Source organism: Balaenoptera borealis (genome assembly GCF_965194805.1).
Source record: "Balaenoptera borealis genome assembly, chromosome: 8".
Classification (NCBI taxonomy): Eukaryota; Metazoa; Chordata; class Mammalia; order Artiodactyla; family Balaenopteridae; genus Balaenoptera; species Balaenoptera borealis.
The window spans coordinates 36,338,823-36,355,563 of record NC_138865.1 but is presented as its reverse complement, the minus strand read 5'-3'; the positions used below and the strand labels follow the sequence as shown (position 1 = coordinate 36,355,563).

Genomic DNA, 16,741 nt, shown 5'->3' with positions numbered 1-16,741 from the left:
GTCTATATGTTCCTCTGGTTTTGATATCAAAAGTGATAAAATACTTGGTTGGTTAACATTTTTATATTAGTCCTCTGTGATGTTTGTATAGTATATATTTATTTTTGGCTTTATTTTTTTAACAGTTCTTTTGCTCAAATTTTATAAATAGGGTATAATCATATGTCCTTACCTTCTATACTTCACTTCTAAGTGTTAATGGAGCAAACTATTAGAACCATAAAACTTTTTTCAGACGCCCTTCCTCCCTCCAAAAGAGAAAAAGAAATTTAAAGAAAGAAAAAATAAACCCCAGAATATTTTATTTATTTATACTCCTCCTTGTCCAAAAGAGAGTTAAGCAAACTCTTAGAAAGCAAAATATAGCATGATAAAAGTAACTTAAAATAAGAAAACTGAAGCAATGTGAAAATAATGTTAGGAAAATAAGATGGGGCCAGGAATTACATTAGCATACAATATGCACCCCCTGAAGTTCCTATACTTGGCTTAATGTAGGGTCACAGAGCTTTCTAGAAGAAGGAAAAAGGATCAATTTGCAGTGTTCATGAGGTAAAACAAACCAGTTGCCTAAGTCCAACTATTCCTGATGTTGATACTACGGGGAAGTTTTTCCTATGGGTCCTAACAGAAAATTACTATTTAATATAATAAACAACCATCTAAAACCATCCTTACGGTAAACATTGTGATGGATTTTATGGGTTTTTTTTTATAATGCACCTCAATAAAGGTTGATGGCTTCTTCCCAGAACATAATTCGATAAAAGGAATTTCACAGAGCACCAGTAAGATGCATCCTGCACCAGCTGTGAGGTGGTCTGCCTTAACCCAAGAAAATCTTAGACTCTCCTGGGTAGGAGTTTTGGTATCCGCAAACTCTGTGAACCTCCTGACAATTGGTGTGGGGGGTGGCTGTGCACCTTGGTGTATTTTTCTCTGGGGAGCCAGTAGTTGATAGCAAACGCTTCATCAGATTTTCAGAGGGGATCAAGAAATGGAAGAACTGAGCATGTTCCCTCAGGCAAGCTCTGTAAAAGTTTTTGAGCAACAGTGAGTTCAGGGTTATGGTTACTAAGAGGAGAGATTCTGTCAGCCAGGTCACTGCAAAGCAAGTGTGGGATGGATTTCCTTTTTTGAAAACTATGCTTTATAAGGACTTCCACTGAGAAGTTCATTTGGCAGGGCCAAAATCTTCTTCAGAAAGAAATTAGGCATTCATTCTAACATAGAGACAAAATGGGCAATAATACAAATTATAATTTTTCTGAAGTCAAATAAGTCAAATAAAAAGATATCATAAAGGAATGTTACATTTTAAAATGATAGAGCAAAATTTAAAGACATAAACATTGGATAACTTTGCCTCTAATCCTTGCTTGTTATTATTTGCAACTTAAACTAACCTTGATTTTATTTCCAGACATGTGTAGACTCTTACCTTGTAATTTACCCTGAATATATGTTGGCTATAGAGCCCTTCTGAAACCAGCAAAAGCTTCTGGACCTTTCTACCTTGTTTGGTATTAAAAAGTCTTTTGACTTCTTATAGTGGATAGTTTTCCCTCTGCTGTGCACAAGGGAGTATAATTTGCCATCTGAAGCTGTTCGGTCTAATTAAAGGGCTTCCCTCATTTGCCCTTTCAGCCTTCTGGTTGCCTAGGAAGGCATGCTACTGCATCTCATTCCTCTGGACTGTACCTCATCACCAAGCAGAGGCACACGTCCATATTAACAATATGAAATTTGTATCACTATCATTTTCCAGTGAAAGGAGTCATTTCAAGGAGTTACTTCCTCTTGACTAAAAAAAGAAAACAGAAAAAGGTTTTTCCCTCCAAAAGTAATCTCCAGCCACTAGGTTAAGTAATGTTTTTATTTTAAAGCAATGGCATTTTCCTCAGCTTCTGAAATTGTCTTCAGCTATTATAAACTGCTTTGACAAGAAAGTTTCTTAAAACATTTTTTTTTCAATACTTGCATCTCTACTAGACAAGCCATTTTTAAAGATATAATTAAAATAGAAGACATCTGTTTTTAAAAGATAGCTTTAAAGTGCTTTCACCACATTTTCAAAGACAGCTATTAGAGTATTCATCCCCAGCTACAGAATTCAAATTTTTAAAAAGTCGTCTTCTTCAAGTTTCTCCACATCCTACCTTCACTGGGGTCCCCTGATGAAGAAAGGTAGATTTAGGCGGACAAAAGGAGAAACGTGTTGAGGTTATATTGAACATGATCAAAGAGAATTAATACTTTTCCAGGGTCATGAAATATGTTAATATTTCATTCCAGATTAAATTCAGCTCCTACCACCATTTTGGGATACAATTTTAGTGAATAATATATGAGGGAATTAGGAACTTTTATTTCCCATTTCTATTTTTATTTTATTTTTTAAAAAAGGTCATTTTAGAAGTACCCTGGCAATGTAACTGATAACCCATGGTGTCTCCTTTTTAAAAATGTATAATTCTGTGCTCTTTACAAATTAAGATATTTTAGTAGAGACACAAACAGGAGTTAATTAGAAAGATCTTCTTAAGATTCTCCCCCATGAAATTTCATATGCCATTCATTCAGTCATTTATTCCTTTATCCTTCCATTCACTTACTTAACACATTTATTGAGCATCTACTATGTGCCAGGCAGTGTTTTTAGTGACTGGACAAAAATCAGGAACAGAAGGGACAGGATCTCTTTCTTCCTGGACCTTAAAATCCAGTCGGGGAAATAGATATTCGATAAATTAATAAAAAATAGTTATAATAGAACTGTACAACACAAGAGTGAACCCGAATGTAAACTATGGACTTTACTTAATAATGTGTCAAATATTGGTTCATTAATTGTAACAAATTCCCGGCACTGATGCCAGAAATTAATAATAAAGGAAACTGGGGGTTATGTTGGCACACGGGAATTTTGTGCTATCTGCACAAATTTTTCTAAAGAATAATGTCTCAATAAAAGTAAAACATTTTAGGGCTTCCCTGGTGGCGCAGTGGTTAAGAATCCGCCTGCCAATGCAGGGGACACGGGTTTGAGCCCTGGTCCGGGAAGATCCCACATGCCGCGGAGCAACTAAGCCCGCGCGCCACAACTACTGAGCCTGTGCTCTAGAGTCCACGAGCCACAACTACTGAAGCCCACGAGCCCTAGAGCCAGTGCTCCGCAATGAGAAGCCCGCGCACCACAACGAAGAGTAGCCCCCGCTCCCTGCAACTAGAGAAAGCCCGCGCGCAGTAATGAAGACCCAACGCAGCCAAAAATAAATAAATAAATAAATAATTTAAAAATTATTTTAAAAAATAATAAAAATAAAAAATTTTAAATATCTATAAAAGATAATTACTTTCAAGGAAATAAATAGGAAAAAATAGTGGGATGACATAATTTGGATTGGGGAGTGAGGAAGACCTTTCTGGGGAAGTGTTGTTTAAGCCCAGCACTAGAGAATAAGTAGGAGCCAACCAGGCAAAAAAGAGAAGGAAATGCATTCTCAGTAAAGCAAAGTGATACCATTTGAACTACCTTTGTAAATACGATTCTGGTTTCTTTGTGGAGAAGAAAGATTGAGGGGGTGGGTTTGGGGGGCAAGAGGACAAACAAGGAGACAAGTTAGTAGGCACTTAGAATGGACCACAGCTTTTGCTACCCACTCAAAGTCCTAGAAGAGCAGAGTAACAGTAGGATGTTTTCTTGCTCAGCTTGTGCCAGAAACCGTTAGATTCTCTGTGAACTGGGTGCTAGCAAGAAAGGAGACTGTCAATGGCACAGAGATGGTGTTCCCAGGTCTCAGTTCCTAAGGTCTTTCCACTGGCTAAAAGGGATTTTTAGAATGAGGAACAATCTTTGTGTGTGTGTGTGTGTGTGTGTGTGTGTGTGTGTGTGTGTGTATTTGAGACCACAACCAGATGAAAATTATAAGGGGAAAAAGCTTTCAAGTACTAACTACCCAGCTGTAACAGCAGATTTTCATCGAAGTCTGTATAAGGTTTAATTTGCAATAGTTATCTTTCTTCCTGTTGCTGGATTGTTGGAATTTACTTTGGTTTTTGTTTCTTCCAAGACTACATGTTTTTAAATTGTTGCTAAATCAACAAAGAGGACACTTAAGAGAGGTCCATTTAGGCATGGCACTGTACATCAATATTGAGCTGTTTGTATCAGGGATCTTAGACATGGTGAATTCCCAAGAAAAAAAATTCTAGTGGGTAAAGGGAAATGTCAGTCAGTGATAGATCTCTATTGATTCTGGAACTGTTATTAGTAGCATGGAAGCTTAAATAGTTCAAAGTTTTATTTCCATTTAAAATTAAGCAGCTCTGCAATTACATAATCCACTTCATCATTGTAATTTTTACCTGCCTATATGGATGTGCATTTGAGGCTTGCAAGCCTATCTATTTTTGTGCATTTCTTTTACAGTACAAAAATTGTATGTGATGGTTGTACATTATATATAAAACGATTCGATAACACCTTGAAAAAATCTTTAGCAAACGAGCATGCATTTCATAGCACTTAGCTAATAACGGTTAATATGTTGATTTAACTCTACATAGGTTTTTTTTTTTTTTTTTAAATTCCTGTTAACACAAACACCAAGTCAAGAATCTCCCGTTTGAGCAGTCCTGTTGTTGATTTTAGGAAACAGAAGTGCATCATCAATGTAATTTTAAGTTAGTCCAGTTATGAATCTGGGATGAAGGGATAAAATAAAGTTTTCCACTCTGATGTCTCCATTAAGAAGCTCCCCTTTGTGTAAAATACTCCATGGCAAAGTTGCTTCTATTTAAAGTAGTGAGTTTGATCTTGGCTTTGATCTAAAGCTTTTGATCTTGAAAGAAGGATGGAGTAGCAATAAAGAGAGGGCAAGACAGATTTTCTTTAAAGAAATGCGATAAAGTTAAAGGAATGGTCAACATCAGCAAACGCGAGTGCGACCCGACTCTTCTCCCAAAGCACTCACCCCCCAGGCTGGTTCAGCCCACTTCTGATGAGGATGGAAAGAAAGCCTTTTGGGGGTCGGCGGAAAAAACTGAGGGTATCTCACACTTTTATAAACTGAGTGGAAAGTTTACCCCTATTTATGAAGACGTACTGTCCCCTTCTTAAATTCTACTAGTCGCTTTGGAAGGGTCCACAGGCCGGGCAAGCGCGGCGCCGGCCGCGTTCACCCAGAGCGCGTTAGCTCCCGCGACGCGCGGGCGGAGCTCCGGGTTCGCCTTACACGCGCTCGCGGCTTCTCCCCCAGGAGGTCACCTGCCACCGCCCCGGAGTCCGGAGGGGCCACTGAAAAAGGTCAACTCAATGGCGTCTAATCCATTCCCAGAGAAAACTCCATTAGGAAAGTTCCTTTCCCTCCGCGAAGGCCATCTGGACACTTAGGTTTCTGACCCGAAGGGCGAGTTCAGGCTGGCCGCGGGGGTTGAGGGAGCTTTTGCCGCTAAGCCTTTACGCCTGCCGGCGGGCAGCAGTTCTCCTCCCACCGCGGCCAAGAAGCCCTTTCGCGGTACCCGGGGTCCCGCAGGCTTGTGGGCTGGAAAGGTAAGTGCGCGCGCCGGGGTTCGGCCCGCGCGTGGGAGGGCGCGGGCAGGACGCAGGGAGGAGAAGAAAGATGTTTGCGAAGAGAACAATAACACAGGCGGCGCGCCGGCGGGGGTGGGGGCGGAGGCGACCTGCGGGGAGGGCGGTGCGGCCGCCTATACCTTTAAGGCAGGCCCCGCCCCCGCCCAGCGCCCGCCCGCCGCCCGCGCCGCCGCCTCGGCCCCGCGCTCGCCCGCCGCCCGCGGTGTGCCTTAGGTGTTGCGGGCCTCGAGCGTTCGCCGCTCTCTGGCGGGCCGGCGGGGCGGACGGCCCTGGGCGAGGGTTCCGGCGCCAGGCTCCCACCTTCACCTACCGCGGGCGAGGTACGTGGTTGGCGCGCCGAGTTAGTGGGGCGCGGGGGAGGGAGGCTGGGGCGGCTCCCGGGAAAAACTTGACTCTGTCCCCTTCCCCTGCAGCCGCTGCAGAGGGAGCGCCTGGCCGGGGCGGAGTGCGGGCTCGCGCGGCAAGTGAGCGCCGAGGTGAGTGCGGGCGGCGCGGTCCTTGGGCTCCCCTCCCTCCCCGGGCGGTGGGTCGGGCGTTGCATCCCCGGCGCGGAGACCCCGGTCGGCGGCGACGCACGGCTGCGGTGGGTAAGATGGCCCTCGTTCGGGGGCTCTGGCTCGTACCGGCGCGGGGGCGGCAAATCGGGCCCATGAAGGAGGGAGCGGCCGGTGCGAAGGTCGCGGCCTCGGCTCGCCGCAGACCCGAGGGCCCCCTGCGCTGAGGCGGCCCCGCGAGCCCCGAAGGGTGCCTGTGGCTCCCCCAGGTGAATCCGAGGAAGGCTATGTCGCGAGGCTGTCGATCGTTTCTTTCTCACGCTGAGGGGCGGCCCTCAGGACCCGTCGTTCTGTGTTTAAAATGCCCTGTGGTTTTTGAACTTCAGGTCGCCAAATGGGTCCGAGTGAACAGGAGACCCCGAAAACGGAAACGAAAGGAGACAGAAGTGTTGGAAAAGGTAGGGGTCCCCGAAAGAGAGCACTGGATGGAGTTCTTGATCAGTCTCCCCGTCTGCCCCTGAATACTTGGTCGCAACGACAGAGTAGCTTTTTTTTAAGTTTGCAGTAAACGTTAGATTTACCTGGATAGTTCTGTAGAAACGCTGGTTGATAATTCTAGTGACTATCAACGTACTGTGTTCTCAGGAAGTTAGAATGACCCGGGATAGAGATTTCTTTCATGCTTATTAAATAGAGCGTTAGGACATAAGCGAGTTCCATTATTACATTAGACCAGTAGTATTTATTATGGTAATATATTATTATATAACTACCTCTAAAAAAGGGGGTTGTTCTGAATAAGTCACCCACAGTATCAGGTTTCTCTCCTTGGTCGTGATAGAGACAGTAGCACACTCATTCATTTAGACTTTAGAGTACTCTCAAAAATGGAGAGAGAAGATGAAAGAAGTGTATTACTTTTGAAACAGTAGGAGAGATTTTATTTACTAATGCAAATGAGAAGTTTGTTTTTCTACACTTAGAATTTCAGTATGTTACTTTGCAGAAGTTTGGACTACCTGTTTTCTCCTGAAATTGTGTTAAGTCAAAACTTGATTTGTCATTGTAATAAGTAATACGAAATAAGGTAAGTAGTCTGTTGTTTCCTGAGTGATTTCGTTGAAAACTCTTAAAAGTGAATAATGTTTTGACAAACCTTACAGCAGATATGATTTTTGTTGCTTTTGATTTAATTATTTTACTGTTTTTTGATTCTTGAAAGCACCAAGGGATTAAAATAGCAGTGTGTTGTTTTTCTGCTGCTAGAATGTATGATGAATCACTTCTGATTCTGAAGCCAAATTCTTGCTGATAGCATTGCTGCCAACTTCTGTGATGTGTTGCCTTAGTATGGGCATTGCAGCGTCCGAGAATGTGCACAAAGCACATCATAATGAAGGTGATACCAAAGTTTCGGAGTGCATTTAAGGATACCAAGGGCAGCTTCTGAGAGAATTGCAAAAAGAACTGGCCTAGGAGTATAGTCATTTGTAAGGAGACATCCAGTGTGTGAAGAGTGTGACTCTTTAAACAAAGAGTCATATATGTCACTTCAGTTAAACAGTAATAGAAAAAGTTGTCATTTTGAACGGGCTTGAGTTTTCTGACCATACCTTAACATGCTATGGTAGGTCGTGTTTGTTTAACTTTCATGGTCTAGGTGTTTTTAAAAATGTTTGTGAGGTGATGGATAGATGAGACCATAAAATGTCCAAAGAAGGAAAAAGAGTTACGGCTTATTTAGTATTTTAAAAAATATTTTTTAGCTGTTATTTTTTTAAACCCAAAGTAAGATTACCCAAGCACACAATGTATCATGCATAAAAGAAGGGGAAGCCCTTATCTTTGTGCATTACCAGCTACCATCACTACCAAAATCTGAATTTGAAGTAACCGTTATCTGTGACACCCATGACCTGACCACTGCCTTCTGAGAATGAGAAGGGTAGGGACTGAGGATTTTGCCTTCCAGGAAAACTGGAGTTCTTCATTGAGCCATTTCTCCTTGAGAGAGGCTGTTGTGTTGGAGCTTATGGGGAGGACGCACTTTTGACTTTCCTTAGAATTTGTGGGCAGCAATTTTGAGGAGGACATGAAAATGAAGTGGGTTGAGACCATCATGCTGAGCTTCCTTTCCAGGAATGAAGCTTAAAGCTGACTAGCTTTGAGGGTGGAGGTGGGCAGGGCAAGAAGGTGGGAAATTTCAGAGTTGTATCAGACAATATTAATTATCAGCGTCTCCCGTTTTTTCTTCTGGTTCTGCACAGCAGCTGAGCTCTTTGCCCACTGTTTTGCCTCTGCCGTACCAGGGAGAGAGTTTGGAGCTCACTGACGCAAAGCATATGCAGTATTTTCAAGAGCAGGGTTTAGAAAGGGGGAACGATCAGCTGCCAAGGGCATGAGAACAAGTTCTGAAAGGCACAGAAGCTATACTGCAGCTGGTAGCCGAGGTGTGTCCTCTGATTGCCCGAGTGTCTATTCCAAAATGCAGATCAAATTCTGTGGTTATGAGTATTCAAATAGGTCATTTGTTAACTTTTTGCTGGGATTTGAACCTGTTATTCGTAGGAATCTAGGTAGTTAACTTACTGTTGAGTTAAGTTTTTTTAAATGTTTGCCATGCCAGAAGTCAACTTTTCTTTTTTCATGCGTTTACTGTTTTTCTGCAACGTTAGAATAAAACTATGGCGTTTTCTGCTTTTATTCATTTTATGTAACTGTAAAATAAGAATATGAGTTTTAGTCGTTTCTGGTTGGTTGTACATTTAAAATCTAGCCATTGCTTTTATTTGCCTACTTTGTCTTTGCCCCTTTCTCTCCCTCCTGCTGCCCTTTCCTCCATCCCCTAAGTCTGTATTTGCACCCTTCAGGCCTCAGGCAGGATTCAGCCCTGATGAGTGAACTTGTGGGATGACTGGTCTGTATTTAACTATGCTAGGGTCGTAACATTTTTCCTCTGATTTTTACTGACCTGCTCGAGGAAGGAAAACAGAAAGCAGTGGTGCAAGGCCAGAGTCTGAAGAGGGGCGTTTAGTGAGGAGTTAAACGTTAAAGAATGGAATCTTACAGGAATGATTATTTTCCCCCCTTAAAATCTTGAAGGCGCTCAGTGGTAGGCATAGCCTGGTGTAACTTGAAATACTAGTTGAGGTTTTTCAGTGAACTCAGAAGGAGAAGCAAAACAAACTTATACTGTGCTCAGCTGTGGGTTAAAATAACGAATAATGAAATAAAGTAAGCTGGGTGAATGAGAGGTACCACCGGAAAAGTGATTTAAGATGCTCTCCTGGCCTTTCCTGGCCTACTGCTGTGTCGTGTCATTCCCACACACCCACCAGATAGCTCTACTGTCTTTCTGTGCTGTCTTTTGGATTTTCATTTCTTGTCTTTTCTGTAGATGGCGTCATTCTTTTGTCTGCATTTTCTCCTATTTTCTCTGACACTTATTTCCATTTTACTTTATGTTTTAGCCCCTTTTTCCACTGGTGTAACTGAATTCCTTTACACTGTTTTTTGTTTTCTTCATTTTTAGTTACAAAACTCACCTCTCTTTTGCTTCTGGTCCTCAGGTATTTTCTCCTTACGTTCTGATATTCTTCCTTTTTCACTATTTCGAGTTCCTTTTATTTAGTTTGAATAATTTATGCAGCAGAAAGGCAAGGGGAATGTGAACAACTATACAAAGAACAGCTAGGATGAACGGAGCAGCCTGCTCTGCGAGGGGCGAGTTAAACAATGGCGATTGCCACAGTGAATTGTATAATGTATATTTTTAAAAATAATGTTAATAGATTTTACTAAACGACTACAGGTTTTGGAAGAACACACATTTTTTTTTTTCTGCTTTTTAACTGGTTCAAAGATAAATACAAATTATCTATCGTATTGAAAGATTAAGGACTAATATAATGTTCTTATAAATGTATACATGATAATACAGCATTTTTGATAATTCTTTAATCAGTATTCTAAGGATTAGATAATAATTTATGAAATCATATATTTGAAGAAAATATCTGACTGGCATTATGATTTCTTTAGAGGAAGAAAATTCCAATTTTCATATTCGAAAGAAGCACCTTTTCTACCTCATGCACATCTGAAAATAGAACAAATTTTAAAAATACTCATTTCTAGTCATCAGTAAGTAATATGATGATGTCAGAAGTATTCATTGGCATACTTTCAAAACATTGAAAATTCAACAATACTAAGGTTTGCTGTTATTATTAACAAGCGCTCCTTCACGTGTGTTAGTTTGTTTACGAGCAAGTGTCTTGGCGAGGGTAAGATTGGCCTCTGTTACGATTAGTCATAAGAAACGCTAGGTGCAAATGGTCTCCAACAAAAGCACCCTTTAAGGTTACCTTAATTATTCTTTTCTGCCAGAACCTGAAAAATAATACCCGTAAGCATAAAATTGTTTAAAATTTGGTGAAATTTTCCTTGAAATATTGAGTAAAACATGAAAATCTAGAAAGATGGTTGTGAAACTGGATTTATAGTATTTAGCGGCCATTTTAGTGGGATCTAAATGGTAAATTCTATTTTCTGAGTCTTTGAGAGAAAGATACTGGAACTGTTTTCTTTGTGATAATATCCTTCCTAAATTCTGGACCATTTTCACTCGGCTTTTTCATTTGTTCTTTCCGCACTCTTGATTCTGAACTGAAATCATTGATAACCTTGACAATAATTCACAGAAGATTTTTTAAATCCAACTTGGCTTATGCATTTTGCCACATTTATTGCTCCTTTTAAAATTTTACACATTCTAGGAGAATGTTTTTATTACAATTCTGATATTGAAATATTCAAAATGATAAAGGTAGGTACAAATTTTAAACTATTTAATAAAGTGCTTTACTGCTATTTGTCTTTTGTGACAAAGATCTGTTTTCTATTTGGTTTATGATTTCTGGAAAACAGTATTTAAGACTAATAAAAATTTTCTGGTTTTTTTCTTGGATCTGTAACAGCAGACGGCAACGGTGTTAGGCTTGACTCTGGAGCTCTTAGGATACAAAGCTTGGCAAAACGGCACAAGATGAATTTAGGGAGTGCTGAACCAAGGGGTCCCTTCTCTTTATAGGCACTACCTGCATTTAGCAAGATGGTAGGTGTGGGCAGCCACTCTTATGTAACTGAGGCAGCATTCGTGTTGAGTGGTTTCCCAGGCACTGGTGCCCTTTCCTCTTTTCGAAAATGCTCTTGCCATGTGAGAATTCATAACTAGTCTACATTTATATAGCTGTAACCTCTTACAATAGCTTCATTGATACTTGATCTCGTAGAAAAGCTTTATGGATTCTAATGAGTCACAGCTCTTGAGGCACCAGCCGCCCTCTCTTACGCCTTCCCTATCAGTGAGTGGCTTTGTGTCCTGTGTTGTACTGATTGTGCCTTTGGATGACAACTTACTTGAGTGATAGGAGGAGGCAGAATAATTTATTAAAAATAATTACAAAGAAACCAAACAAAAGGGGTAATTATAGCACTGTTAATATGCAATTCGTTATTTTATTGCTGAAATATTTGGAACTCAGTCTTTTTTGTGCGTCTCCCTTTTTTCCTTGTAAATCCCTAACAAATACATAACTTATTAAATTTTCTCTACCAGGTCTCAGGTTAGATTTGGTTTCACAAGATCTTGGTTGTTGTTTTTTGTTTTTTTTTTTTCCTTAGCTGGACCAAGGAAGAATTGCTGATAAAATGTATTTTTGGTAGCCTCAGGAAGAAAGTCTGATCTGTATAATTTTATAGCATTAAATTTTCATCTATTTCGTAGATTTTTTTTTAAAGAATCTGCAGTTCTTTAAAGAAAAGTGCGAATTTTGAGTGTACTAAAATTCCTTCCCATTGTCAGCTGGCATGATGGGTAAAATTTAAAAGTCATCCACTTACCCTCATGCACTTATTCACATATTTTAAAAAGAATCTTTGAATGGAACTATTACTGTAATAATAGCTGACACTTGTCATGTGTCAAGCACTCTTCTCAGTGCTTTACATGTATCAACTCATGTAACTGTACCATTAAAGTAGTTTCACAAAATAGCAATATGATATGTCAGATGCTTTGTGGAGGTAGATGAGTTATAAACAAATCGAATAATTGTTGTAGAAAAGAATGCTTTGGGCAAGACTTAAAAATTCTTTTTAACCCAGGCTATTGACATTCCTAGACCACCAGCATAAAGCATACGTTTCTAAGTTAGGAAAATCTCAACCAGCATGTATTTTGGAAACACTTGAAAGTGTGCAGATAATTACACCATTGTTGATTTTAGCAGATTTGATGCCAGCAGCCATCAACTCTTATGTGCCGTGAGAGATGAAAGCCATTTTAATATAAAACATAAGAGTTTGGCTAGAAAAGGGAGGCGGGCAGAGGAAATTTTTGTGACTTTTAGTTTTATAGGAAGCATTAGTTACATTCCTGTGACAGAATGCTTTACTTGGCAATCATTCTCATCTTAGGCATTTTAATGAGCTGCTGTTTTGTGCCTGGTATCATATGGCACTAATAAGATGCATTATTTTAGTAGCACCTACTGGTGTCAGTGTAGTTTAGGGCCTGTCATTGTTTCCATTAATCTTCTATTTTAGGAGGCCGCCACTAGCATGTGTCTTTAAGTCTAGCCAACATGTACTTCATTTATATTTCTGGGTCTCTGCACAAAGGAAAAATGACACTCAAGCCTTGTGTTTCCAGTACTTAGAAAAGGACCTGATCACATACAGCCTCAATAAATATTTGTGGAATGAATTAGATGAGTGAATCTTACAGATGGTACCTTTCTGTAAAGTTATACCTGGCTTTTGCATTTAAAAAAATTTTAAATGTCCACGTTTTCATTTTGTTCTCTAATGACGGAGGTTTCCATTAAAGCACATTTGGTAGAGCTTTCCTGGCTGTCGTGGGTCATCTTTTTCATCTCTTCTGTAAAGAGAGCTCAGAGCCGGGAAGACTGACACTGATCCCAACTCTGCCACCTAATTATGTGCTCCTTAAGTTTGTCGCTTGACTTTTGCTTTCATCTGAAAATCCTTTTATTTATTAGGCCATTGAAGCCAATTTGTATTAATTATAAAATTAATATTTACAGTTTTATGATACATTTTTTCTCTTTTGTCCATTTTTTGGCATTTAGGAAGGCTTGTATTTTTGTTCTAATGGTTACTTTGACATGATAACACATTTCTGCCTCTTGTCCACTTTTTTTTGCTCATGTGTATTGATTTCCTGCTGTGAGCAATAGTAAAATTAGATACTAACCTTTTCTTGCCCCACCCCGCTCTGACTTCCATCCTGTGACTTGAGGTGTTATCTTTCAGCTTCCAGATAAATACCTATGACACAGTCAACAAACTAATAGTATTTTTCATATAATCTTCTCATCCCCCCTCCCCTTTTTGATAGTTGTTCTGTACCTACAATGTCAGAGCATGTAACCATTACATATTATACTGTATCCTTTATAAAATCACTTAGTTTTAATTCTGCAAGTACGTCTATATTTAATGCTCATCATCTACCTTTCTATTGATCTTCAGTCATTTTGGTTTTTTGAAGCCAGTTTTATAGTAGATTTCTCAGGAAGAGCTTGGGGCAGCAGTAGTTCCTGAGTTCTTGTATGTTTATAAGTTTGTGTTCTTTATACATGAGGGTCAGTTCAACTAGACATAAAATCCTTGGCTCATATTTTCTTTAAGTATCCTAGATGTGTTCCTCCATTGTCTTGCATGAAGTTTGACAGTGGCCTCATTTCTTTTCCTCAGAGTGACCTGGTTTTTTTCCCTGGATGCCCAGATTTTTTTCTGTAAATTCCCCCAATTTGTCTTTAATATAACTCATTGTGGGTCCGTTTTCCCAATTGTCACTTGCTTTTGAGCTTTATTTTCTTCATCTGTAAAATGAGAATAATGATAACTATTTTTGCCTGCTCAGGGAGTGGATTTGAAGACCAAGTGAGATACTGTATATAAAGTGCTTTAAATTTATTTTACTTTCTTGTTACCCTTTAAAGTGCTTTGTTGTCAGGAACTTTAAAATTTACAGTACTTCATTTTATAGTCAGTCGGATTTGAGTTGGCTTTATATTTGTGAGAAATCTAAAGTGGATACCCTGAAGTCTTCTGTCTGTATTCTGGCAGTAAATAAACTCACCCTGATCCACTCGGGTAGAATTGCTGGCCTAAAAGCACTGGTGCTTTTTGCAAGCATCTCATTTAGAAAACTCCATCTCCATTGTATTCTTCTCATACTCTTTCCTGTCATATGTTAGTTTCCCGCACAAAACTCTGGGTTTATGTGATTTTTAGCTTATATGTGCATAAAACAATGCAGAGGAAAAAAAGTTAAAGGACTGTATTTTTTCAGATAATGAGGAGAGCTGAAAACCTAAATCAGTCTAATCAGTCAACATATTTTCTTAGATTTGTTGTATATAAGGCCCTGTGTAAGAAGCTGCTGGAAAATGCCAAAGAAACAGGAGATGTCATTTCTGGCCATGGGAGATAAAACACACAGCATATCAAAGATCATTTACAAGATAGCATGTGATAAATAAATCCAAACCAATGTAGCACAAACTAAGGATATGAGTATATGATGCATTTTACCTGAGGCTACCCTGGACTAGAGTTTCCATTCCTGGGCCTTGTTTTGATAAAGCAGCCCTTTACACATGCAGCCTGGAAGTTATGGTGGGAAATGGAGTAATTGAATTAACTGAATCCATTTTAATGCTTTTACCTGATTTGTAAGCACAGATAGGGGTTTGATTGACGTACATATAAATAGTGTTAGTGTCTTTATTGAATATGTGATTTTAAAAAATAAATGCATCCATGTTTTGCAAATAAGGCTGGAACCCATCATAAAAATTCTTCTGACACTTATGAATCAGAATGATTTGGAAACCCAAGGCTAGAAATGTAATACTGTTTATGATTCTGTGTAATGCATTCCTTATTAAATTCTATATTTATTTAAACAATTTATTTACTAACTTCATTGCATATCCACAACACACAAAACCCTGAGTAAGGAGTAGGGAGTACAGAGATGAATGGAAAACAGTCCTCAGAGAGTTTACAGTTGAGATGTAAAAAACCAGAAACAGAAGAAAACAGAATTGAATGAAACCTGTATCAGAGGTACATTAGGTATGTATACAGAGCAATTTGGATCTCATAAGGAAAGGAAGTCATATCACTTTGGGCTATTTGCATTATCCACAAGCCTTGTCCAGGCTAATAGCAGGATACAAATATGTGTTCCAGTTCATTCAACTTTTGTTATTTTGTAGAATTGAGGATGCCATAATTTCTGTTCTCAAAATTCAGATTGTCTTTATAAGAACATACTGAAACTGTGAAGTCAGTATAGTTGACCCTTGAACAACCTGGAGGTTAATCCAGGTATAACTAACTTACAGTGAGTCCTCCATATCTGAGGTTCCTCCACATCCCTGGATTCAACCAACTATGGATCATGTAGTACTGTAGTATTTACTAACGCAAAATATCCACATGTAAGTGGACACATGTAGTTTAAACGCACATTGTTCAAGGGTAAGCTGTATTTCTCTTCGGCTCACTAATGTGAAATCAAAGTGCTGCAGCAAGTTTAGGCTACCTCTGAACTTGAGGATGTAAATTTTTCATTCTATTTCTCTATTTTTTTTCCTTCTATTTGCATCATTCAGTTTCGGGTTTTTTCCTTCCCCCTAAATATTTGGTTTCAAGGCAAAATGAGAAATGAGAATGTTTCAGAGTTAGGGGTGGTGACTTCAAGTTCCAGAGCTCTTCAGAGTTGCCCCCTCTTGTGATTTTTGGATGTTGTGTTCTCTTATTCAGAAAGTATTCCACGTGTTTTCAGTACCACAGGTGACCTCTTTTTTTTTTTTTTAATAGTATTTTAAAGAACAGGTATATACTCCTTTTATTTTTTGGTGATGAGAACAAATGAACTTGTGAGGTAGGCCACAAAAATGGCATTAAGTGTATATCCAAATCATTGATCATTTTATGTATCTTTCTATAAGTCAAACAAGCATTTTTTTTAATAAGGAATACCATATTTCTTTTATTTTTTAATATTTATTGGCTGTGTTGGGTCTTAGTTGCAGCATGCAGGATCTTTCGTTGTGGTACGAGGGCTCTGTAGTTGTGGCACGTGGGCTTAGTTGCCCATGGCATGTGGGATCTTACCCCGACCAGGGATCAAACCGCGTGCCCCCCCGCAGTGGGAGCGCAGAGTCTTTACCACTGGATCGCCAGGGAAGTCCCTGTTCCTTTTTATTATGAAGTATTCTGTTGTGTGGATGTATTACATTTTGTTTATCTATTATTGGTTGATAGATGTTTGGATTTTTTGCAGTGTCTGGCTGTTAGAATAGTGGTTTAACTATCTTCATGTAGACATATTCCTCTTGGGTAGATACCTAGGACTGGCATGGCTTGGCCTTTTGGTAGGTGTATGTTTAATTTTTAAGAAACTACTAAAAATTGCCACCAGCAATGTTTAAGGTTACAGTTTCTGTGCTTCCTCATCAGCACTTGGTATTGTCAGATTTCTTTATGTTAGCCATTCTCATGGGTATTAAACCATGTTTTTTATACTTAAGGCTTTTATTTCTTGTGA

General features: G+C 39.4%; 1 protein-coding gene across 1 annotated transcript in view; it reads left to right on the top strand.

The window, feature by feature from the left end:
• Window positions 1-16,741, top strand: part of AOPEP (aminopeptidase O (putative)) — a 372,310-nt gene that overhangs the window by 282,161 nt on the left and 73,408 nt on the right. Inside the window, 2 exon segments of the mRNA XM_082401307.1 lie at window positions 6,010-6,072; window positions 6,477-6,548. Coding sequence (XP_082257433.1) covers window positions 6,010-6,072; window positions 6,477-6,548 — 135 coding nt within the window.